The sequence below is a fragment of the Miniopterus natalensis genome, chromosome 14 (assembly GCF_054644295.1).
Source record: "Miniopterus natalensis isolate mMinNat1 chromosome 14, mMinNat1.hap1, whole genome shotgun sequence".
NCBI lineage: Eukaryota > Metazoa > Chordata > Mammalia > Chiroptera > Miniopteridae > Miniopterus > Miniopterus natalensis.
Window position 1 is genome coordinate 5,081,663 of NC_142094.1, and position 26,351 is coordinate 5,108,013.

The window sequence follows — 26,351 nt, forward strand, 5'->3', positions numbered from 1 at the left end:
TGAAATTAGAAATCAACTGCAAAAAGGAAGTAAAGAAACCCACAAATACGTGGAGGTTAAACAACATACTCCTAAAAAATGGCTGGGTCAAAGAAGAAATAAAAGGGGAGATCAAAAGACATGTAAAGACAAATGAGAATGACAATACAACATATCAAAACTCCAGGGAGGCAGCAAAAGCAGTACTAAGAGGGAAGTTTGTATCATTATAGGCCTATCTCAAGACACGAGAAAACCCCAAGTAAACAACCCAACATCACATCTTAACTAGAAAAAGAAGAACAAAAGCAACCCAAAGTCAGCAGAAGAAAGGCTATGATATAAATTAGAGCAGAATTGAATGAAATAAGAACAAAATGACTATACAAAAGATTAATACAGAAAAGAGCTGGTTCTTTGAAAAGAGTCATAAAGTTGACAATCCCCTACCTAGACTCACTAGGGGAAAAAAACACAAAACCATAATAAACAAACTCAGAAACGAGAGAGAAGTCACCACAGACATCACAGATATGCAAAGGATCACACTAGAATACTATGAAAGACTATATGCCACCAAATTCAGTAACCTTGAAGAAATGGATAAGTCCCTAGAAATATATAACCTTCCTAGACTGACTCATGAAGAAGTGGAAAATCTAAATAAACTGATAAACAATGAGGAAATTGAAACAACCATCAAAACCTCCCAAAATGTAAAAGTCCAGGACCAGATGGCTTCATTAGTGAATTCTACCAAACATTCTATTAAGATTTGATACCAGTCCTTCTCAGTCTCTTCCAAAAAACTGAAGAAGAGGCAATACCTCCTAAAACATTTATGAAGCCAACATAACCTTGATACCAGAATGTGGCAAAGATAACACAAGAAAACTACAGACCAGTATCTCTGATGAATCCAGATGCAGAAATCCTAAACAAGAAAACTTAAAAAATATAGTACATCACAATCAAGTGGGGTTCATTCCAGGGGCACAAGGATGGTTCAGCATACACAAACCAATCAGTGTGATACACCACATTAACAAAACCAAAGGCAAAAATCTTATGATCTCATCAACAAGCATTTGATAAGATACAACATCCATTTATAATTAAAACACTCAATAAAATTGGTATAGAAGGAAGGTATCTCAACATAATAAAGGCTCTACATGACAGACCCTCAGCCAGTCTCACACTCAGTGGCGAAAAAGTGAAAGCTTTTCCTCTAAGATCAGGAACAAGACAAGGATGTCCACTCTCACCACTTACTCCACATAGTTCTGGAAGTCCTAGCCAGAGCAGTCAGGCAAGAGGAAGAAATAAAAGGCATCCAAATAGGGGGAAAAAAGGAAAAGTACACTTTTTGCAGATGACATGATTCTGTATATAGAAAACCCTAGGCTCCTCTCAAAAAAACTTAGAAACAATAAATACAGTAAATTTGCACGATACAAAGTCAATGTACAATAACCCACTGCTTTCCTCTAAACTAACAATGAAACGTCAGACTAAGAATTTTTTGAAAAAACAATTCCTTTTCAATTGCAAAAAGAAAAAAAGTACCTGGGAATAAACTTAACAAAGGATGTGAAGGACCTGTATACTGAAAACTACAAAGCATTATTAAGAGAGATTGAAGGAGACACAATGAATTGGAAAAATATTCTATGTTGTTCTTGGATTGGAAGAATCAAGGTAGTTAAAATGGTTATTTACCCAAAGCAATATACAGATTTAATGCAATGCCCATCAGAATCCCAATGTCATTTTTTTTTAAAGAAGTAGAACAAAAAATTGCCAGGTTTGTATGGAACAGCTAAAGCAATCCTGAGAAAAAAGAACAAAGCCTGAAGCATCACACTCCCTGACTTCAAATTATACTGCAGAGTAGTGATAACCAAAACAGCACGGTGTTGGCAGAACAGATGCACTGACCAATGGAGCAGAATTGAGAGCCCAGAAATTGAGAGCACAGGTATATGGGGAAATAATTGTTGACAAAGGAGCCAGAAACACACAATGGAGCAAAGAAAGCCTCTTCAGTAAATGGTGCTGGGAAAATGGGAAGGCCACATGCAAAAGAATGAAACTAGATTAGTTTGTCCCCCTGTACAAGAATTAATTCAAAATAGGTCAAAGACCTAAATATAAGATCTAAAACAATAAATTACATAGAAGAAGACATAGATACTAAATTTATGGACCTTGGTCATAGAGAACATTTTATGAATTTGACCCAAAAGGCAAGGGAAGTAAAGGCAAAAATAAACGAATGGAACTATATAAAATTATAAAGCTGTACAGCAAAAGGAACCACCAACAAAACAAAAAGACAACCAGCCAAATGGGAGATTTTACTTGCAAACAACAGGTCAGACAACAGGTTAATATCCAAAATATGTAAAGAAGTCATACAACTCAACACCAAACAGACAAACGATCCAATTAAAAAATGGGCAGAGGACCTGAACAGACACCTCTCCCAAGAAGACATATGAACGGCCATTAGATATATAAAAAGATGTTAGATTTCAGTAGCTATTAAGTAAATGCAAATAAAAACTACAATGAGATACCACCTCATACCTTGTTAGAATGGCTGTTATCAACAGGACAGGTAAACACAAGTATCGGAGAGGCTGTGGAGGAAAAGGAACCCTCACCCACTGATGGTGGGAATGTAGACTGGTACAGCCACTATGGAGAGCAGTCTGGTGGTTCCTCAAAAATCTAAAAATAAAGTCACCATATGACCCTGCAATTCTTTTTCTGGGCATCTACCTGAAAAACTTGAAAACATTTATTCATAAGGATATATGCACCCCTATGTTCGTTGCAGCATTATTCACAGTGGCCAAGACATGGAACAACCCAAGCGTCCTGCGATAGAGGACAGGATAAAGAAGCTGTGGGACATGGACACAGTGGAATACTCTCAGCCATAAGAAAAGTCGAAACTGCCATTTGTGACAACACGGATGGACCTTGAGAACATTATGCTAAGTGAAATTAAGTCAGTCAGAAAAAGCTAAGAACCCTATGATTTCACCCATTTGTGGGATATAAAACTGAAACTCAGAGACACAGAGAGACAGCAGTACAGTGGTTACCAGAGAGAAGGGGGTGGAGGGTAGTAGAGGGTCAAGGGGGCCAAATATATGGTGACAGGAGAGGCTCTGACTTTGGGTGGTGGACACACAATGCAACGTACAGATCATGTATCATAGTAATACACACTTTAACACCTACATGACCCTATCAACCAATGGCACCCCAGGAGATTTAATTAAAAATTAGTATTAAAAAAAAGAGAGAGGAAGAATCATGCACTGTTCTTCCTCTAGATTAGTGCTCCAATAGAAATATAATGTGATCTACATATATGATTTAAATCATATATCTACATATATGATTCTAGCATCCAAATTGAAGTAAAAAGTATGCAAAATTAATTTTAATAAAATATTTTATTTAACATGTCAGTACCATTTGAACATAGAATCCATATAAAGAAGATATTGAGATATTTTACATTCCTATTGTATTTTGTTTTTTGTACTGTTTGATATCTGGGATGTATTTTTCATTTATAGCACTTTTCAGTTCAGACTTATCTATAGAGCCCCATGTTTCTATTAGCAACCACATTAGACAGTGCAATTCTCTTAGCAGGTCATTGGATTAGGCTTTAAACCTGAACTAAATAGCAGGAATTGACAAGAAAAAATTCCACAGTAAATCCTTCAGCTGTTAAACCATAGGTTCATTCATTTCTCAGTGAACTTTCAGGAAGTTTTTGTATATTTCGATCCTAGTGCTAAGGGTTTGATACTAAATCAAAGACATTCCCTGATACTTAGTTTATGATATTCATGGGCAGAGAGAAATGGTAAATCAGAGATGATAGAACAGTGGGGCCCTGTTTCTGGACCAGAGGATAGTGGACATGTCTTCAAGATTATGGAGACTATACCTTCCAGCTCTGTCTTCAAATTGCCATGACTGTGGCAGCCTTCTGTTGAGGAGCCAGTGTATTCCATCACTCACTGCTGGGACAGATTCATTCTTCTGGGAACTTCTTTCTTCATTTGTCTTTTTGCTCAAGATCGAGTTTTACACCCTTTGTTTCAATCTTACAAATTCTGAATCTTCTACGTTAGGCTCTTTCATAACGTAGAAGTTCTCTTTTCTTGTAGAAACACCTCCAGTAGGAATGGGGAGCCAGCGCATGCTGTTTCTTGGTGCTGCTGCTTAGTGTTGCTCAGATGTCTGGTGTCTCTTGAACTTGAATGGTCTCAAGGTTTAGTCATATCAAATTTATAACTGTTTCACTTGTTACTATTGAAAGGAATATAGAATATTTTTTTATATACTCAGAGAAATTATCTTTAGTTTGTAGAGATGAGGAGGTCCTTACACGTTTTTCTTCTCTCCCCAATAAAATACGACCCTGCCAATAGAATCCACATTTCAGAGAATTTTCCGCCATATTACTGTAATGTACATGATGGTTTTATTACTGTTTACTTTTTTTACTTTTTATTTTAAATACTTACAGATTTATAGGAAGTTGCAAAAATAGTACAGAAAGACCCCTTGTATCTTCATTCAGTGCCCCTGATGGTTCCATAAATGTAAAGATAGCTCAGTATCAAAACTAGGAAATTGACATTAGTATGTGCATAGTTCTCTGCAATTTTATCCCTTGTGTGTTCATGTAACAGTCACCACATCTAGGACACAGAATCATGGCACCAAATTGCTCCCTTTTGTGCTGCCTTTTAATAGTCTCAGCCACACCCTCCTTCCCCACCATTTCTAACCCTGGCAACCACGCATCTGTTTTCCATGTCTATAATTTTGACAATAATGTTATATAAAGGGTATTATATAGCATATGAGCTTTTGAGATTGGCTTTTTCCCCCCTGGAGATCCCTGGGAATCCATAATGCCCTGAAGATCCATCCAAGTAGTTGTGTCTGTCAGTAATTCATTCCTTTTTATTGCTGGGTTGTATTACATGATATGACTGTTCTACCATTTGTTTAACCCCATATATTGAGAGGCATTTTGGCAGTTCCCAGGTTTTGGCTATTACAAGTAAAACTGCTATGAATATTTGTGAGGAAGGTCTTGTGGGTGTAAATTTTTATTTCTTTGGGATAAATGCCCAGGAGTGAAATTTCTGGGTAATATGGTAACTGTTTACTTTTTAGAGAAACAGCCAAACTGTTTACCAGAGCAGCAGTGCCATTTTAGATTCTCAGTAACATTGTGTGAGTGATTCAGTTTCTCTGCACCCTCACCAGCATATGTAGTGTTTCATTACTTTTTATTTTACCTGTCCTGGTAGATATGTAGTGATAGCTCATTGTGGTTTTAATTTATGTAGCTCTAATGGCTAGTTATGTAGACACCTTTTTGTGTGCTTATTTGCCATTTTGTTTAAATGTCTCCAACCGTCATTTTTCCCTTTTTGTTGTTGTTACTCCTCACCAGACGATATTTTCCCCATTGATTTAGAGAGCATGGAAGGAAAGGTGGGACTGTTTATTTTTCTACTGTTGCATTTTGAATTTTTTATGTATTCTCAATAGGAGTCCTTTATTCGGTATGTGGTTTGCAAGTATTTTCCTTACTTCTCATCCTCTTCAGAATGTTTCACAGAGCAAAATATTTTAATTTTGGTGAGATTCAGTCTATCAATTTTTTTTTTTTATGGATTGTGCTTTTTGTGTTATGTCTAAACTCTTTACCAAGCCCAAGACACTGAAAATTTTCTGTTTTCTTCTCAAATGTTTACAGTTTTACATATAAAATTTAAATCTGTGATCTAGTTTGAGTTAATTTTTATGTAAGATAAGTTTAGGTAAAATTTCATTATTTTCCTACAACTCTCCAGTTGCTTTGCATTATTTGTTTAAAAAACTGTCCTTTATTGAATTGCTTTTGTATCTTTTTCAAATATCATTTGATGGTACTTGTGTGGATATATTCCTGGATTCTCTATTCCACTGATCTATGTGTCTACCCCTGCACTAATATCTCACTGTCTTGATTGCTCTAAGCTATTTAATAAGTCTTAAATTGACTAGAGTGAGTCCTTCTACTTTACTATTATTTTTCAAAATTGTTAATCTATTTCTAGTTCCTTTGCCTTTCCACATAGTTCTCTAATAAACTTGTCTATATCTTTTTAAAAAATTGCCAAGATTTTTACAGAAATGTGTTACATAACATTTGGGGGGAAATTAACATTTCTAGTGTTTTGAGTCTTCCAATCCATGAATAAGGTATATCTCTCCATTCATTTAAACCTATTTTTATTTCCTTAATCACCATTTTCTAGTTTTTAGAATACAAGTTCTGTATATGCTCTCCCAGTTTATTAAGCATCTCATTTTTTGGAGTGATTATAAATGGCATTGTATATTTCAGTTTCCATATGTTCATTGCTGATATTTAGAAATAACAGTTGATTTTTGTTTATGGATCTTTTATCTTGTGGGTTAAGTTTACTCATTCTGGGAGTTTTTCTGTAGATTGAATTGTCTGTGGACCATCATGTCTTGCAAATAGGAACAGTTTTCTTTCTTTTTGATTTACATGTCTTTTATTTAATTTTCTTGTATTATGCTGCTTGTGAGGACTTTCAGTAGTTTGTTGAATAAGAATAGTGAGAGTGGGCACTGTTGCCATGTTACTGATCTAAGGGGGAAAGCATTTAGTCTTTCACCATTAAGTAAATGTTAGCTGTAGACATTTGTGAGATGCTTTTTATCAAGTTGAAGAACTTACCCACTATCCCTAGTTTGCGGAGAGTTTTCATCATGAATGTGTGTTGGATTTTGTTAAAAACTTTTGCTATATGAATATATGTGAACATGTGATTTTTGTACTGAATGTATTGATTGCATTGATTGGTTTGTGAATAATGAATCAGTCTTGTTGACCTAAACTCCACTTGGTCATGGTGTATAATTTCTTTTATATATTTCTGAATTCTGTTCAGTGGTATTTTGTTAAGGATTGTCTACAGCTGTGTTCATTAGGGAGAATGGTCTATATTTTTACATTTTCATAATATCTTTGGTTTTGTGTTGGAGTAGTTCTGGCCTCACAGATGAGTTGGAATGTGTTCTTTTCTCTTTCCTCTTCTCCTTTTTGCAAGAGAATTGTAGAATTGGTGTTAATTCTTTAAATGTTTGATAAACTTCTCCAGCGAAACCATCTGGGCCTGGAGAGTTCTTTTAGGGGAGTTTTTAAATTGTTATAGGTCTGTTCAAATGATCTCTTTTATCTTTGATGAGTTTTGATACTTTGTGGTTTTGAGTAATTAAAAACGTCTTAGTTGTCAAATTTATGACTGTAAAGTTCTTCATAGTGTTCCCTTATCATGTTGTAATGGCTGGAGAATCTGTATTGATACCCCATTTCATTCCTAATTTTGATCATTTGTGTCTTACTTGTTTTTTTTCTTTTATTAATCTTAGTGGTTTGTCAGTTGCATTGTCCTTTTCAAAGAACTAACCTTTTTATTTTTTATTTTATTGATGTCAGAGAGAGAAACGGAGAGGGAGAGAGAGATAGAAACATCGATGATGAGAGAGAGTCATTGATTTGCTGCCTCCTGCACACCCCCTGCTGGGGATCAATCCAGAAACCTGGGCACATGCCCTTACCAGGAATCAAACCTTGATCTCCTGGATCATAGCTGGAAGGAAGCTCAACCCCTGAGCCACGCTGGCCAGGCAAAGAACCAACTTTTTGTTTCTTTAATTACCTCTATTTTCCTGTGTTCAGTAGTTTCTGCTCCTTATTGTATTCTTTTTTCTATTTACTTTCAGTTTATTTTGGTCTATTTTTCCAAGTTTCTTAAGGTGGAAGTTTAGCTTAATGATTTGAGATTTCTTGTTTCTATCACTGCTTTCACTGTGTTCTGCAACTTTTAAAAAATTTTTATTAAATTTATTGGGATGACATTGGTTAATAAAATTACATAGGTTTCAGGTGTGTACAATTCTATATACATCATCTGTGTATTGTATTGTGTGTTCACCACACCAAGTCAGGTCTCCTTCCATTACCATTTATCCTCCATTTACCCTCTGATACCTCCCCCACCCCTTTCCCTCTGACAGTCACCATGCTGTTATAAGTGTCTATGAGGGTTTTTATTCTTTGTTTAGTCCCTTAACTTTTTTCACCCAGCCCCCCAACGCCCCTCCCCTCTGACAGCTGTCAGTCAGTTCTCTGTATCTATGAGTCTATTTTTATTTTGTTTGTTAGTTTATATTGTTCATTAGATTCCACTGTAAGTGAAATCATATGGTACTTGTATTTCTCTGACTGGCTTATTTCACTTAGCATAATGCTCTCCAGGTCCATCCATGATGTCCCAAAGGGTAAGATTTTCTTCTTTTTTAAGGCTGAGTAGTAGTCCATTGTGTAAATGTACCACAGCTTTTTTATCCACTCATCTCCTGATGGGCACTTGAGTTGCTTCCAAATCTTAGCTATTGTAAATAATGCTGCAGTGAACATAGGGATGCATATATTCTTTCAAATTAGTATTTTGGGTTTCTTCGGAGATATTTCCAAAAGTGGAATCACTCGGTCATAAGGCAGTTCCATTTTTAATTTTCTGAATTAACTCTATACAGCTTTCCACAGTGACTGCACCAGTCTGAATTCCCAATAGTGCACAAGAGTTCTTTTTTCTCCACATCCTCGCCCACACTTGCTGTTTGTAAATTTATTGATGATGACCATTTTGACAGCTGTGAGGTGATGTCTTATTGTGATTTTGACTTATATCTCTCAATAATTAGGGACATTGAGCATCCTTTCATATGCCTATTGGCCATCTGTATGCTCTCTTTGAAGAAGTGTCTATTCAGGTCCTTTACCCAGTTCTTAATTGGATTGTTTGTGTTTTTGGTGTTGAGTTTTAAAAGTTCATTATAAATTTTGGATATTAAGCCCTTATCTCATGTATCAGCCATTATGTTTTCTCATTCAGTGGGTTGTCTTTTCATTTTGTCAATGGCTTCCTTTGCTGTGTAAAAACTTTTAGTTTGATGTAGTCCCATTTGTTCATTTTTTCTTTTGTTTCCCTTTCATGAGGAGATATGTCAGAAAAAATATTGCTGCAAGAATTGTTTGAGATTTTACTGCCTATGTTTTTTCTAGGATTTTTATGGTTTTAAGTGTAACATTTAAGTCTTTAATCCATTTTGAGTTTATTCTTGTGTGTGGTGTAAGAAGGTCCATTTTCATTTTTTGCACATATCTGTTCAGTTTTCCCAACACCACTTATTGAATAGACTATATGGGTTTATTTCTGGGCTCTCTATTCCATTCCACTGATCTATATGTCTGGTTTTTTGCCAGTACCATGCTGTTTTGATTACTATGGACTTGAAGTATAGTTTGATATCAAGTAGTGTGATTCCTCCAACTTTGTTTTTTGGTTTTTTTGTTTTTTTGTTTTTCTCAAGATTTCTGTTGCTATTCTTGGTCTTTTGTGGTTCCATATAAATTTTTGGAATATTTGTTCTAGTTCTGTGAAATACGCCATTGGTACCTTGATAGGAATTGCGTTGAATCTGTAGATTGCTTTGGGATTGCATTTTAATTATGTTAGTTCTTCTTATCCATGAACATGGTATATGCTTCCCCTTATTTGTATTTTTTCAATTTCTTTCTTCAGTGTCATAATTTTCTGAGTACAGGCTTTTACATCCTTGGCTGAATGTAATCTTAGGTTTTTTGTTTGTTTTTTGTTTTCTTTGTTTCTCTTTCTGATAGTTTATTATTGGTATATAAAAATATAACTTATTTCTGCATATTTATTTTGTATCCTGATACTTAATTCATTTATCAGCTCTAATTGGTGGACTCTTTAGGGTTTTCTATATACAATATCATGTCATCTGCAAATAATGACATTTTTATTCCTTCCTTTCCAGTTTGGGTGCCTTTTATTTCTTCTTCCTGTCTGATTGCTGCGGCTAGGACTTCCAGCACTATGTTGAATAAGAGTGGTGAAAGTGGACATCCTGTCTTGTTCCTAATCTTAAGGGAAATGCTTGTAGTTTTTGCCCTTTGAGGATGATGTAAATGGGTGTTGGATTTTATCAAGTGCTTTTTCTGCGTCTATTATATGACCATGTGATTTGTATCCTTCATTTTGTTTATGTGGTGTATCATATTTTTTGATTTGCATCCTTGGAATAAATCCCAATTGATTATGACATATGATCATTTTAATGTATTGCTGGATCCAGTTTGCTAACATTTTGTTGACGATTTTAGCATCTACGTTTATTAGGGATATTGGCCGATAATTTTCTTTTTTGTAGTGTCTTTATCTGGTTTTGGAGTTGGGATAATGCTGGCCTCATAAAATGAGCTGGGGAGTCTGCGCTGCTCTTGAATTTTTTGGAATAGTTTGGGAAGAATAGGTGTTAATTCTTCTTTGAATGTTTAGTAAAATTCACCTGTGAAGCCATCCAGTCCATCACTTTTGTTTGTTGGGAGGAGTTTTTTTTATTACTGCTTCATTTTCACTAGTTGTAATCTATTCAGGTTCTTTGATTCATCCTGATTAAGTTTTGAAAGATTGTATGTTTCTAGGAATCTGTACTTCACCCAGATTGTCCAATTTGTTGGCATGTAGCCATTCGTAATATTTTCTTACAATCCTTTGTATTTCTTTGGTGTCAGTTGTTATTTCTCCTCTTTCATTTCTGATTTTATTTAGGTCCTCTCTCTCTTTCTCTTGATGAGTCTGGTTAAAGGTTTGTCAATCTTGCTTATCGTTTCAAAGAACCAGCTATCAGTTTCATTGATCTTTTGTATTGTTTCTTTAGACAGTTTTGTTTATTTCTGCTCTTTTTAATTTTTTTCCTTCTATTCACTTTGGGCTTTGTTTGTTGTTCTGTTTCTAACAACAAACTTTATAAAGTTTGATTGTTTACTTGAAATTTTTTTTGTTTCTCAAGTATGCCTGTAATGCTAGGAATTTCCCTCTTAGGACTGTACAACTTTTGATATTATGTATTTTCTTTTGTATTCAGTGGTGTGTTTTTTCTTATTATTATTTCCCTTAAGTCTTGTTCTTTGACCCATGAATTATGTTGTTTAGTATCCAAGTTTATGGAACTTTATCATCTTTCTGTTACTGATTTCTAATTTGATTCTGTTCTGGTCAGAGAACTCGTTGAGTATAACTTAATTTCTTTTAAGTTTGTTGTGATTTGCTTTATGGCCTAGAGTATCATCTGTTCTTTGCTAAATGTTATATGAACTCTTGGAAAGAATTTGTAGTTTGCTGTTGTTGGATGGAGTGTTCAATAAATGTTGATTAGATTCTGACTGTTGATGATGTGCTTGAGTTCTGTGTCATTGCTGATTTGATTGTTTAGTTTCATCAATTGCTGAGAGAGGTGTTGCTGTGTTTGCCAGCTATGTTTGTGGATTTAGATACTCCTAGTTCTATCAGTTTTGTTTGATGTGTAGTTCAGTGCACACACATTTAGGATTGTTTTGTCTGCTTGGCATATTGACCCTTTATCATTTTATAATGCCCCTCTTTGTATCAGGTAAATCATTCTGAATCCTTTATCAGATATTAATATAGTCACTCTTACTTCCTTTTGATTTTTTCTGAATGGTATATATACTTTTTTAATTTATCTTTATTGTTGAAAGCACTATAGGTATCCTATTTTTCCCCCCAATTGACCCCCTCCACCTCACTCCCACCCCCTTCCCAGGCCTTTACCCCATCATTGTACATGTCTATGGGTTATGCATATATGGATATAACTTTTTGGTTAATCTCCTCCCACCCTCCACCCCTCTTCCCTCTTCCCTCTGAAATATGATCGTCTGTTGCGTGTGTCAGTGTCTCTGGATCCACTTAGTTTCTGAGATTCCTTTGTTCATTAACTTCTTCTTAAAGAAGACCCTTCAACATTTCACGTAGCACTGGTCTGGTGGTGATGAACTCCTTTAGCTTTTTCTTGTCTGAAGAAGCTCTTTATCTGACCTTTAATTCTAAATGATAGCTTTGTTGGGTAGAGTAATCTTGGTTATAGGTTCTTGTTCTTCATCACTTTGAATATTTCTTGCCCCTCCCTTCTGGCCTGCAAAGTTTCTGTTGAGAAATCAGCTGACAGTCGTATGGGTGCTCCCTTGTAGGTAACTAACTGCTTTTCTCTTGCTGCTTTTAAGATTCTCTCTTTGTCTTTAACCTTTGGCATTTGAATTATGATGTGTCTTGCTGTGTGGTCCTCTTTTGGTTCCTCTTGTTTGGGATTCTCTGTGCTTCCTGGACTCGTAGGTCTATTTCTTTCACCAGGTAGGAGAGTTTTCTGTCATTATTTTTTCCAATAGGTTTTCACTTTCTTGCTCTCTTTCTTTTCCTTCTATCATCCCCACAACGCAAATGTTGGGCCTCTTGAAGTTGTGCCAGAGGCTCCTTATACTATCGTCATATTTCTGGATTCTTTTTTCTCTTTGCTCTTCTGATTGGGTGTTTTTTGTTTCCTCATGTTCCAAATTGCTGATCTGATTTTCAGTTTCCTCTACTCTACTGTTGATTCCCTGTAAATTATTCTTCATTTCAGTTTGTGTGGCCTTCATTTCTCACTGGTACTTTATTATGTCATCGATGGTCTCACTTGTTTTCTTAATAGTCTTAATATTCTTGAGCATCCTTATAACTATACTTCTGAACTCTGTATCTAGTAGCTTGCTTGGCTTCATTTCATTTAGTTCCTCTTCTAGAGATTTCTTCTGTTTTTTCCTATGTGACATATTTCTTTGCCTCCACATTTTGGCTGCTGCCAGGTGTTTGTTTCTATGTATTAGGTAGAGCTGCTATGTCTCCTGGAATTCGTAGAGTGGCTTTGTGTAGTTGGTGTCCTGTAGGGTCCAGTGGCTCAGCCTCCCCAGTCACCTGAGCTGGGCCTTCTATGTGCTCCCCTGTGTCGGCTGTGTGCTCTGACCAATTGTAGTTGATTGAGCCTTGGTTGCTGTTGGTGTCACTGGGAGGAATTGACTCGAAGGCCAATTGGCTGTGAGGACCATCTCCAGCTACTGTGCTGGAGACAACCCCCATGGAGCAGGAATTACTTAAGTGGAGCTTTGGTGTTCACCAAGTGCGCCCTTGAATGTGTCACTCATGGATGTGGTAGGGTTGTAATCCAGCGTGGTCTAGCCTGACCACCAGGTGCACTGTCTCTGGGGCCTCCCTGGAGGTGCAAAGTCAGCTTCTGCCAGTGCCTTGCCCAGGGCCATCCAGCATGAGCTACACAGCAAACCATAGATGTCTGCTACTTGTGCTGGGCTCGGAGGTGTCCAGGAGAGGCCAAGCTATGAACCAATGCAGGCTGCCAGTAGTGCCAGGCCTGGGGCCATTTATCAAACCCTATGGGGCACACTGCTGCTTGTTTGAGAGATTTTAGGAAAGTCCTAAGCATGAGGCTTGAGAGGCCACTTGCATAGAAAAGCCACTGGAAATGGCTTGGATGAGCCTGCAGGTGGGGAGGGGCAGGGCCTCCGGGAATAACTGGGGCGGTGCCAGAGGTGCAGTCAGGTGCTGGATATTCAAATGTGGCTCCTGCCTGCCTGCTGTGTGTGGGGAGAGGGCTCGCCAAAGGAGCAATGACCTCTGCTAGCTCTTTTGCCTGGGAGAAAGCTGCCCCTCCAGCTCTCGCCCCAATTTCAGGCAAGTTAGTTTCTCCCCAAATGTCCCAGGTTCCTTTCAAGCTGCAGCCCAACGCTGGAGCTCAGAGGGAGCACATCTGAGTCTGTGCACGGGCCCTTTAAGAGGAGCTGCCTGGGACTCGAGCACCCTCCACGTCCCACAGGGACAGTCCCCACTGGTTTTCACAGCCCAAGGTTGTGGAGACTTCTCTTCCCAGGGAGCCCGATGTGGGGCTGGGACCCCTCACTCCTCCGGGAAACCACCACCGCCGTGATATCCTTCCTGGGTTTAAACCATGTCACCGGGTATGGACCCGCGGCCCAGTCTCCAGGATTCAGCCCCGATCCGCCCGCGTCTGCACCCCTCCTACCGGTCTTGATGCTTCTTCAGTCCCCTGGTTGTAGGACTTCTGTTCACCTAGATTTCAGGAGGCTCTGAATGATGGTGGTTCTGTATTTTAGTTGTAATTTTGATGTGGTTGTGGGAGGTGGCAGGTACAGCTGTTATCTATGCCACCATTTGTTTCTCTCTCCTGCATGGTAAATCTTTTTCATGTTTAACTTTAAAATACATATATTATTATATTGAAGGTGAATTTCATCAATTGTACATGTAATTAGATCATGATTTTTTTATCCACTCTGCCTTTTAATTGATGTCTATACATCCTTTATATTTAATGTAATATTGATGTTAGGGCTTCAGTCTACCATTTTATTGTTACCTTTTTCCTTTGTTTCTGTTTGTGTTTCTTTTTTTCTTTTTTGCTTTTCTGTATGTTACTTATACCTCTTTTAGAATTGCATTTTGATTTATATTTTGTGTTTTAAGTGTGTCTTTTCATGGAAATGTTATAGTTAGTCTAGGTATCACGTTATATATTGTCGAAGGTTCTGAAAGAACAGAAGTAAAACCAATGAATCACCAAGGTAGTAATCAGTAAAAGTTGATGATGCAAACACCAAAAAGATAGTTAACAACCTAGGAGCATTCAAACCAAAACATGAGATGAAGCTCAGGGGTATATTATTATAAAGCAGCTTGTATAGTGAGACAGCAGTGATTGCTTACTCTTCACACTGATTGGCTATAACATTAGAATTTTCAGTGCTTACCTCATATCAGCCTTGGGAGACACTTCAGGTTGTACTTATGATTTCCAGGGGCATAAGCAAGAAATGACCTGGGTCAAGCTAGTCTTGCAAAAAAGCTAAATTAAGGTGTGTGTTTTTTTAATATATAACACCAAACTGGTTTTGTCTGCCCAGGGAATTTTCAAGGCTGGTCTCCATTTGTTTTTTGTTTTGTTTTGTTTTGTTTTTTGTTTTAATAATATATTAATACTTATGTAGTCTACTAAGTATAGAAACCTTACTTTCTTTTAAGTCCCTTCCTCTCCCCCATTTATAAATATTTTAAACATTTGCTATATATACCTTAAGAACCATAAAAGACAGCATTAGAGCCAGATGAGGGTGGAATTCTAAGCTTCCCCATTGGTCTTTTCTGATATGAATGGGGGCTGAGCCGCAGTTTTTCTGTGTTTAGCAAATTGTTGTGCATAAACTTTGTGTATTACTAGGCTACCTCTTTCCTGGCAGCACCTTTGGAGACCTTTTTGCTTTTGTTTTTGTCTATGCCCATTGGCATTTCTGGGTGCTGGCTTCTCCATCACCTAATCCAGGATACATTAGGTAAAAAGAAAACTCAGGAATTTTCTACCATGTTCTTCCTCAGATTTAAATGCCCCTAATTGGTCTGTCTTCTTAGCATCACCTTTCAGAGTTTTATGTTTGTTTTATATATAATATCCAGGGTTTTTAGCTATACTTTTCAGGAGAAAAAAGGAAAAGTGTATCTGTTCCATCCTGTGCTGTACTGGGAGTCCTCCTTCTATTAAATTTTAATCATAGTATGTTGTTTCTACTCTGTGAAAGTCGCTTATCAAGAAGCTATAGTTCACACCTGGCTGGTTTGACTCAGTGGTTAGAGTGTCAGCCTGTGGACTGAAGGGTCCCGGGTTCACTACCTCGGTTGCAGCCTTGATCCCCGGCCCAGGTCGGGGTGCATGCGGGAGTCAACCAGTCGTTTGTCTCTCTCACACTGATGTTTCTCTCTCTCTCTCTCTCTTTCTCTCTTTCTCTCTCTCTCTTTCTCTCCCTTCCACTCTCTCTGAAAAGCAGTGGAAAAAGTATCCTCAGATGAGGGTTTAAAAAAAAAGAGGAAGAAGCAACAAGTCACACAAGAAAAGTGAAAAAGCTGTTATTCTAAGGGTAGCTATGTTTAATAGAAGAATAAGAAAAATATCCAAATCAACACACTGAAGAGAGGAAGAAGAATTCCCTGAGACAGGTGTCCACTAGAAGACACGTGGGTGCTTATAAACACCAGTGATGGTTATTAAGAGTAGGATAGGGGAAAGCTTTTAGAAATGGGTTTGAAATGTAGGGAAGTGGAAAAAGGCATCTTAAGTGTCAGAAATAAAATGAATAACATTCTTTGCTTTTCTAGGCATAGACTCAGATGACAACTATTCAATCAGCTTAATAATGGGTGCCCATTGGTATGGTGGGCAGAGCTGTTTATGTATTTATTTCACAAGGCCAGGCCTATCTCAGAGATTATGACTTGCTGATCTTGGGGGAGTGAAAATGGGTTGTCACTGTTTTTGTTTTTAAGATTCTTAAATGCTTGCAGTATATGTCCAGGCTTGAAGGATGTTACAACTTCATCTTTAGATAAACACAGTAACTTAATTCCATTAAATCAGTAAACAGATATTTAGAGTCTGCTGTGTGCTGGGGACTGTTAGGCAGAGAAGGTGAACATTTAGGATACGTATTGTGACAGATACTTTTACTTAAATTACAGTATTTCAAAGAACTAATAACTTATTAGGAGGGACAGCTTAATACAAAGTTGATTGTTTTAAATGCCATAAAAAGAGAGTTATATAATGAAAGGATAGCAATGATTCTTGCCAAGTGAAAATAAGGACAGATAAATTTAAGTAACTGAATTATAAGAAACAAAATTAAGAATTTTCTTAGAAATGAACCATTCTGCCTTAGTCTGTTCAGGCAGCTGTAACAGAATACCATAGACTGGGTGGCTGATAAACAATAGAAGTTTATTTCTGACACTTCTGGAGGCTGGGAAATCCAAGATTAAAACACCAGCAGATTCAAGTGTCTAGTGAGGGCCAGATTTCTGGTTCTCAGGGAGGTCTCTGGAATTTCTTTTATTTATATGAGATTAGAATACTAATCTCATTCATGAGGGTTCTACCCTTATGACCTGATCACTTCCCAAAGACCTCACCTTCAAACTATCACACTGGTGGAATAGGTTTCAACATTTGAAATTCTGGGGGGATACAAATACTCAGTCTACAGCACATTCCAACTTTGTATCTTACAAATAAAGAAACAGGGTCACAGAAGAGCAGTAGCTTTCTTGAGGCTGTAGGGCTTGTGGAAGATCCAAAGAAAAACACAGTTCCCCTGACTCCCAGTGAGTACTGTTTCCACAGATCTCCAGAGAGAACTCCCATCTTTGAGAAGGGCTGTGACTGCTGGTTTAGCTCATGTACAGAATCCCTATCTGAAAGTCCCTTTACCCAGCCTAGTGGGTAGACCCTGGCCCTGGTGAAACTCATGGGGAGGGGAGTGTGTGCTCTTTCTTGGTTGAGGACTTGTTTTGCCTAAAGCTTTTGGACCAAAACATTAAGGAAACAGCAAAATAAAGTTTTATCAGGTAATATCTATGGAGAGTACCTGGGGTTATCACCCTATTAAATTCTTTCTAAGCTATTTTCATAAACATCAATGGCTAAATTAGTGGAGAAAGTGTAATAATTTTTTTTAAAAAACAGGACCTTTATTTACTAGGATAGTCTGTTTAGCAACTTATAGCTGCTTTTTCCTTTCATGAACATAGAAAATGGATCTTTTTTTTTATAGTGGATCTCTTATGTTATAGTGAGCAATGTAGGATTGCTCTTAAATTTAAAGTATCTGATTATACTGAACTAAGCCAGGAATGTTATTGATACAGTGGGGGACAAACAAATTTTTATTTGGATCAATGTCCTTGAAATCTGTAAACACCGATAAACTCTGTTAGTAATCTTCTAATAACATTTCTATGTCAAGTTAATTGGTCTGAAAAATTATGCCTACTTTCATTTGCAAATGAACTGGGTATGATGATTTACAAGCTCATTTTCCTTGATGATAGTGTATCAATAGTTTATATACTTCAGTCAGTGAGGAGGCTCGGAACAGGGCGACACCAGACCCAATCTGGTTCTATTTGTGTGACGTGAACAAATTCTTTCTTGAAGACCCTGTTTTATCTGGAAAGTGAAGAAATTGAAGTAAATGACATTCCAGATGCATTTTAATTCTGATCATCTGTATTAAAATAAGTAAAACTAAGAAGCCACAAGTTAATCAAATTAAAAAGCATACATGTACAACTTGTGGCCTGCATGTCAAGGTTTTGATACACTCTCACAGCATCCTGAGTCTCCTTAGTGATATGTTGGTTCTGCTGTCTTTAGCTAATGTGCTTTATCTGCTAATCCTGTGAAAATCTATGATTTAAAAAGAAGTACAAATTTTTTGTATGGTAATTTTTTATCGCCTGATTTATAATTGATGTTTTGTCTGTGTGTTTAATACCTACAGTTTATCTTCCCTTTGAAATGCTTTCATTTTTTGCAACACTGGAATATGCTACTTTAAAAAGAGATATATGACGATAAATGTAATGTGTGCCAGAAAGAATATTTTCTTATGCATTAACTACAAATATTAGAAGAAAATAATTTTTTTCTTAAAATATATGAAAAATAAATAGGTATGAAATAGTTGTGTAATTTAGTATTTTTTTAAAAAAATGAAACCTGTCTTTTCATTAACACTATTGTGTGTTGTTTTTTTTAAAAATGACTTTGGTTTCTCTATTTCTCAGTTCCCTTTTTTATTATACCTCCCTACCCCATCTCTCTCTACACAGGGTGGGTATTCTGCTCCCTCCTTCTCTCCTTGGCAGGGCTCCTTCCAGGGGATCCCACGGACTGTTCCACCGCACTGCAGACAGAGTGAGTCTGTGTCTCTCACTCCTATCCTGCTCTGTCTTCCCCTTCATGGTATTCCCCTTCTGCATGATCTGTCCTTTCCCAGCACCTTCTCTCCTGTTCAGTGACTGCAGGCATGTGCTAAACCAGCACTTCCTGGGCTCTCTTCTCAATTAACACTTCCTCTGACTGCATGTAAATAGACTTCCACTTAGAGCCTTCAGAAAACTAGCTGAAATTCATTTTATTCTAAAGCTGTTAAAACCTATTGCCAGTGACCCTAGACCTAATGACCTGCATCTGTCTCTAATGCATTGTATTTTTTTCATGACCTTGAGATATGTGAATAAAAATTGTTTTTACCTAGTTTTTTTAAAAATGTACACTGTCAAAACAATGATGTGTTCATTTCCACGTACATATCTAATGATTTCATGTGGAATTCAACTACTCTGAGTTTTTAGTGGGGGCGTGGAATATATGCTATCAGTGGTATAATGAACAGATGCATACTGTTTAGGGAACAGGTTTACCAGACCATTGCACATTTCTTTAAATGTTTCCTAATCAAAAGTCTTTGATTACTTTTCACTGTCTTCTAAAAGAAAAATCTTTTAAATGATTTTCAGTGGTGGTTTTAACAATTAATATGTCCTATAATTTATCAGCTGCTTTACAAGTACAAAAAAATGGCTTTTGAATCTGCATGGTTTACTAACATTTCTAATGATTTAGTAATTGTTTGACTTTTTAAACAAATTGTTTACATTAAATCTGCTTTCCAAAATATTGGTTTTTTAAAAATATTATTTACTTAAGTATATCTGGTAAGTTGGTTATATTTTATCTTTTTTGAAAAGTCACCCAAAAAAGCTAATGTTAATGAAAAAGAGATATAAATATTGTCAATCAGAATCACTTTTTTGCCTTCTCTACAGATTTATGCTGATTTATGATTCGTATCAATTTTTTCATAAATTATCCTTGTCTATGTGATGTATTGAAGGTCCAAAAGGGAAAAATTTTAAGCAATTCAAAAATGTGATTTATTCAAATAAAAATTTATTTTTTTAATTAAAATTATTAGTTATCAACATGAATTTGAGACAGTGTTTGAAGTTTATTTTTTGCTGTTATTCCTTTCCTTCCTTTTTGCATTGTTTGTTTTAAAGATAAACAGAATAGAGAGTTTGTGTAGGCTTGTATATCAGGTATTTAGTAGCAGGTGAATTTGTGTAGTGGACGCTGTGCGAAGGGAAATTCCTCCTCCCGCGCCTCCTCTTACATCTACCATTATTGTAAACCCTCCTTTTTTACCTCTCTTGTCTTCAAGTAAATTGCTTTCTTTTCTCCTCTGTTTAAAGGTTTCTAATTCATAAGGAATTACACTATTTGCTAGTGAACTAATCTGAATTTCAAGTGCAGTTATAACAAATGAGAGTGTATTTTGGGCTTGTAGCCAGTAGACAGCATGGTTTGACAGATTGACCTCAGATTAACACGCCTAACTTGAATTTACTGAAGCCTGCTTTTAGCCCCAATTCTTTCCCTCCCACCCTTCTCCCCTACTCTCCTTTCCCTCAGCTAGCTATAATATGGGACTCAAATTTAAGGTTAATTATTCTGTATTGCAAATAGTTTTAGATTCATTTTTAAAGCATGTTTCTCAGAAACATCCATTTCACTAGTTTTATAGCTTTAGAATTTTCTTGTCCTTCCCCTGAATCATTGACTTCCCATTTTCAAATGCTGCTTTCTCCTTTCCTATTGGGTTTGAGTTGTCATTTTCATTTCCAGCTGTGAAGGAGCACTGTTTTGCAACACTGCTATCAAGACCTATCTTTCTAGCTTTTCTAGATCAAACCTTCTTTATCTGCATCTCCAAGTTAGTAAAAGAAATAGTTGGTTGTCCAGAGTTTGGATGTGTTAGCCACTTAGGAGATGGTATATATACACTGGAGTCTTTTCCTTGGCAAGTTCTCTTGGCCTATGCAGCTGAGAGAACTGGCCCTGGTCCTTGATCATTGAGACTTGTAAGACCCTGTTTGAGGAAAGTGATGGCTAGACTTGTTCTTAGCTTTTCGACAGCTGAGCTTGGAAGGTTCCTTTAGAGGAGAAATATGTTGTAAACTACTGCACTATTTTGAATTTACCCTGAAAACAGCTGAAGCAGTTTACCAGTAAAATCATTATTATTTTTTTATGATAAAATACAGAGAAAGAAAAGGGTATGGAATTATGGGAGTAAATCCAGTAGTTTTTCAGCTCTTTCCTTTTCCTACACTAAACATACTCAGTGAAATAATATTTGTCTCCACATTTAGTTAATATATGATTCCTAGTGCTGATTTTTTGGAGACTTTAATTCTGTAAGAGAGAGCCAGAGTGTTAGTGAAACATTCTTTCTGATGCCCTCTTGAACATCAACTTAAGTGAACTGCCTTTAATTCTAAATGTAGAAGCCAGGTAGGGTTGGCTATTAGTCGTCATAAGGCAATCTGTTATTGGCTTTCTTTTATTGATTTCAGAGAGAGGAAGGGAGAGGGAGAGAGAGAGATAGAAACATCAGTGATGAGAGAGGAGTCATTGTCGGTTGCTTCCTACACACCCCCGACTGGGGATCAAGCCACAACCCGGGCATGTGCCCTGACCAGTAGTTTTTCAGTTTTTGATTCCTGACCAGGAATCAAACAGCAGCAATCTCCTGGATCCTAGGTCAATACTCAACCACTGAGCCACGCCCACCGGGCTTGGCTTTCTTTTTAATATACAACAATAGTAGACTTTGCCTGGCCAGGCTGGCTCAGTTGGTTGAGCTTCGTCCTAGGCACCGAAAGGTTGCCAGTTTGATTCCTGGTCAGGTCACATACCAGGATTGCAGGTTCAATCCCCAGTCGGGGCATATCTGGAAGGCAAATGATTGATGTTTCCCTCTCACATCAGTGTTTCTCTCCCACCCCTTCCTCCCCTTCCTCTCTCTAAGCATGTCCTCAGGTGAGGATTTAAAATAAATAAATGAATAAATAAATAAATGAATAAATAAATAAATAGTAGACCTTCCAGCATAAAAATGATAGCCAGCCAGGTCTCAATATGCAGAGTGAAATAACTCATGTTTACAGGGAGTATTTAACTCTAGTCATTCCAGGAAGCCGCACTGGCTAATGCCCTTGCTGAATTTAAGAATAACTAGAAAAATGGAGTTAAAGGAAAATCCTAGTCTTTAAGTATTTTTTTTTTCCTTTCTCAGAACATCTTGACTTACATTTCTTCTCTCCAGTATATCACTAGTCTCTCAACTTGAGAATGCTTGTCGTCCAATATCAAATGAAAATTTTCTCTGGGTTAGCAGAAAGTATCTCCATGTGGGGTCTTCCTATTTCAATAGGCGCCTCAGCTTCTGTCCAGATTGACTTAACTGGCATTGATTTAGTCTTTCTAATTTCCAACTCTGTCAAATTAGAGACAGTGATTAACTTACCCCACAGTGGAAAAGTTTAATAAAAATAATTACTTTGGGGAAGTAAAAAGCCTTAGTGGTAATCTCAAATAGCATTTCTTGCCAGAGTATGTGTTTCTAGGAATACTTAACTTTTCCAAAAAGTTTATTTTGAAATGAATACCAACTTCTTAACATGCCTAATACGACTTTTAAAATTTGCTGTTTAACACCTTGTTTAAAAGAATTTAGAAATCTTACCTACTTTTACCTTACATGTGCAATAACTTAGATGGGAAGAAAAAAGTTGTTTTGAAACACCAAAAATAACATAAATCATGTTTATACCTTAATGGCCCAGTAGTTTTTTGTAGTACTACCTGGTTTCTAAATTTATATAATAACAACTAACTGTTTTCAGCAGAATTACATTAGGAATAATGATTACATTGTCTTACAACCTTCTCTATAACCTTCAGGAGGTGTTTCATAGACTTTTTGTATATGCAACAGTTAACATTACAACCCAGTATGGTATTTACTGAATGAAACTGTGCATTTAAAACCCAACACATTTGTGTGTATATTTAACATTCAGATAAAAGATTCATAAAATAGTACTTTCTCTTAGGACATGTGACACTCATATTTTCTTAATTTTTTGTTTTGCTTTTTTCACATAGTATCATTATGTGAATGTTTCTTATATAGAATATTTCTTGAAATGATAATTTTAAGGGCTTTGTGATATTACATTATCATGTGGATATACTTTAATCTTTTCCTCTTGTTGGGCATTGGTATTGTTTCCATTTTTTCCTTTTAAACAGAGATACTATTGCAGTGCAGACCATTCTTGTGTATAGATCAGTGTCGGCATCTCTCAGAAATCTACCTAAGTAGATTTCTAGAAAGATGTTAATTAAAGGTTGCACCTTTCTAGAGACACTGGTGTGTATTGTTGAACTGTGAAACATAAGGTGTGTATTAACATGCTCCATCTGATTGGCTTCCCCATGCCACTAATTTTATATATAAGGAATTCATAAGTTTCAGTGTTTTAATGAGAAATTAGCTTTAGGAGTGACTTTTCATAAAAATAAAATATCTTCCAGTGAAATGGAAACCAGGATAACTGAGTAAAAACTGAACAATTCAGTTTTACAGTAAGCTAATTTTTTTGAAGTATGGTTAATGTAGAATATGGTTCTTTGTTCAATTTTGCAGCTAATTCAAGTGTTTAGTGTAGTCATTGGTTAATTGACGAAATATGCATCAAATTCATGGTCCAGGAGGCTGTCCCATAAAACCAAGCATGAGTTAGTTTCTCTCTCAACACCTTGCAATTATGAGCAGCACAGCAGTTGCTGTTTTCTGTATAAGCCTGTTCTAACAACCTGCTCTGCAGGTTGTGGGATCGTTAACTGTATTTGTTGCTGCACCTGGTGCCTGCAGTCTCCTGTTCTGGATAAATATACCATGCATATTGGTCATACTAATGGAATTTGTTCTATTATGATGTTACTTAGTTTTGTTTTCTGAACTACTCACCCTTTAGATAGACACTGGTGGTTCTGTCTTAGAGATATTAAAATTGAGCATCTTATACTGATGGTGCCTGTGTAGTAAATGTCCCTATTTACTTAAGTCATTATTATTCACTTTGATGGTTTTTGGAGTTTTTCCTGAAATTTTTAACTTTTTATTGAATTATTGAGGTAACACTGGTTAACAAAATTATACAGGTTTCAGGTGCACAATTCTGCAAACATCATCTGTACACAAGCAGTTAACTTGATCAACTAGAAGAGCCATTGAATTTAAGAATTTGTTTATAATTTATATGTATAAATCAGGTATCTTTCTAAGTTCTCTGAGAGTGAGAGGCGCCATTCTGAGGCATAAGGAAATAAGAGCATTCCTGATTCCCAAGAAACCTTGGAAGCTATGATTGGGTTTATATGAATTATAGAGCAGAATTCATATAATTACAGTAGTCTCCTCTCATCTTCAGGGCATACATTTCAAAACCTCCGGTGGGTGTCTGAATCCTCAGATAATACAGAACCTTATACACACTACACACTATTCTCATCTTAAAGAGGAAGCTCTTTCCATCTTTTCTCTGGTATATTTGAATTATCAGCAGCACTACTCTTGCACTTGGGGGCCATCATTAAATAAATTAAGGGTGACTTGAACACCATCACTGTGGCACTGTGACAGTGAATCTGAAACCAGGAGGGCTCCTGAGTTAATAACTGGCAGGTAGCATACACAGTGTGGATATGCTACTGTCCAAAGAATGATTTACATCCCCAGTGAGGGCGGGGTATGAGATTTCATCACTACTCAGAACAACATGCAGTTAAAAATTTATGAATTATTTCTGGAATTTTCCATTTAATATTTAAGACCATGGTTGATTACAACAAGTAACTGAGACAGCAGGCACCTGAAACTGTAAACAAGGGGGACTACTGTAGTTATACTAGGGATCCAGTCATGTCTTCCATCTCTACAGTGCTGTGTGGAGCCTCACTTATCATTTAGAACATTATATTTAAGACAAACATGAAGATCAGATTATGCTTTTATTGGTCCTTAATGTAGCAGCAGTCATAAAAGTAAATTAACAAATGTTGAGTTTCATTTAGTTTATACTGTGGAAGACTCTGAAATTATTAAAAAATAATTTCTACTTTCTTCATAAGAGATTACATGCAGCTAAACCTTTTTAGATCTTTGGAGTATGAATATTAAATTGTGTCAAAATTCTTTTGATTATTTGGAAAAAATTCTTTGATTCCTTTTAAGTGTGAGAACTTTTATATACACTGTTCTGTGGATATAAATATTTATTTGTATTAACTTGCAAGAAAGTATAACACTAGCAAGAAAGTATAAATCTGTTTAAGTGTTTTCATTTCATACAAATATATTAAAAATGCCTAGAAAAACAACAACAAAGGCAGAGCAGATACTGTTGGCTGCTACCAAATCATGGCAGTTCCCTGATGTGTGTGTGGCCTCTGACACCATTGTCCTGTCTTTTCTTGTCTCTGCTCTCCCATTATGCCTTTGGCAAGGAGTTGAGAAGTTAGTCCATTACTTCTCTGACAAAGCGTGGTATAGTACAATTTCAGATTTTTTCCTACCACCTTCCTCATAATCATTTTTTTGTTTTTTTTGTTTTTCCAGTTTGCATGATGCATGTCAGAGCCTGCATGAAATTACAGGCATGTTACAGATGGCACCATTTTCATCTTTCTTTAAACCTTTAAAATGTATTTAATAAACAATAAACTCTTATGTACCAAGAAAATAATTTTAGGTAATTCCTGTTTCTGTTATGCAATAGCATTATTACACTTGAGAACACTCCTGCTTTCTATCCTACAAACTTTGACATATTTTCACTCTATCAGGATTTGATGTTTCTAGCTGCAATTTTATTATTGTTGGTGACTTTAGAACAGTTTACGGAAACTGATATGAGTATTTTTTTCTTACGGTAATGCTAAAAATCTTTGAAGTGGCACGAAACGGTGAAGGTGAAGTGTTTCTTAGTGATGAGTGCTAGTTTACCTTTCCTTGTATTCAGTGTATTTTTTCAAGTGGGTCACTTGAAACCACTTTTTCCCAGAAATACTGCTCCACAGTGTGGCTTGAGTTTGAGAATTTTCCTGTATAGGATAGATCAGCTAAGAAAGAAATAGAGCATGATTCAGTACCTGAATATTGGTATTGAATACGTATGCCTGATGAGTTTTTAAAATAATCATCTGGCTATGCTACATGTTCTGAAAGTCTGTGAACTCACTGGAATTACCCAGATAGCACAGAATAATAAAGTTTTAGCACTGCATTTAAAATTCTCTGTGGGTACAAATTGTCATTTTGCCATTTGCCAGGTGTGTGAATTTGTACATGTTACTTAAGTTTATTTAACCTCAGCTTACTTATTTACCAAAAGAAAACATGACCTTTCACCTAGGGTCTTGTGATAATTAGAGATCATATATGCATAACCGGAGCCTGGCTATCTACCCGTGCAAAGAAGGGAAACCCTGTTCTCAGCCCAGAGTACAATGTTTCTCAAGTATTTGTCATTTGTCAGGCATTA

At 36.5% G+C, this 26,351-nt stretch overlaps 1 protein-coding gene and 1 non-coding gene across 5 annotated transcripts in view; both read left to right on the plus strand.

The window, feature by feature from the left end:
* CCSER2 (coiled-coil serine rich protein 2) overlaps window positions 1-26,351 on the plus strand; it is a 209,619-nt gene that overhangs the window by 172,022 nt on the left and 11,246 nt on the right. Inside the window, exon 11 of one of the 4 annotated variants that reach the window (XM_087824244.1) lies at window positions 18,726-18,810. The exons of the other annotated variants lie outside the window; for them this stretch is intronic. Within the exon in view, the coding sequence (XP_087680370.1) occupies window positions 18,726-18,810 (85 nt within the window). The remainder of the gene's footprint in view (window positions 1-18,725; window positions 18,811-26,351) is intronic. 4 annotated transcript variants of the gene reach the window in all.
* Window positions 19,170-19,252, plus strand: LOC148091481 (small nucleolar RNA SNORD121A). Its single transcript, XR_015715658.1, has one exon. It is a non-coding gene; the product is annotated as a small nucleolar RNA SNORD121A (small nucleolar RNA).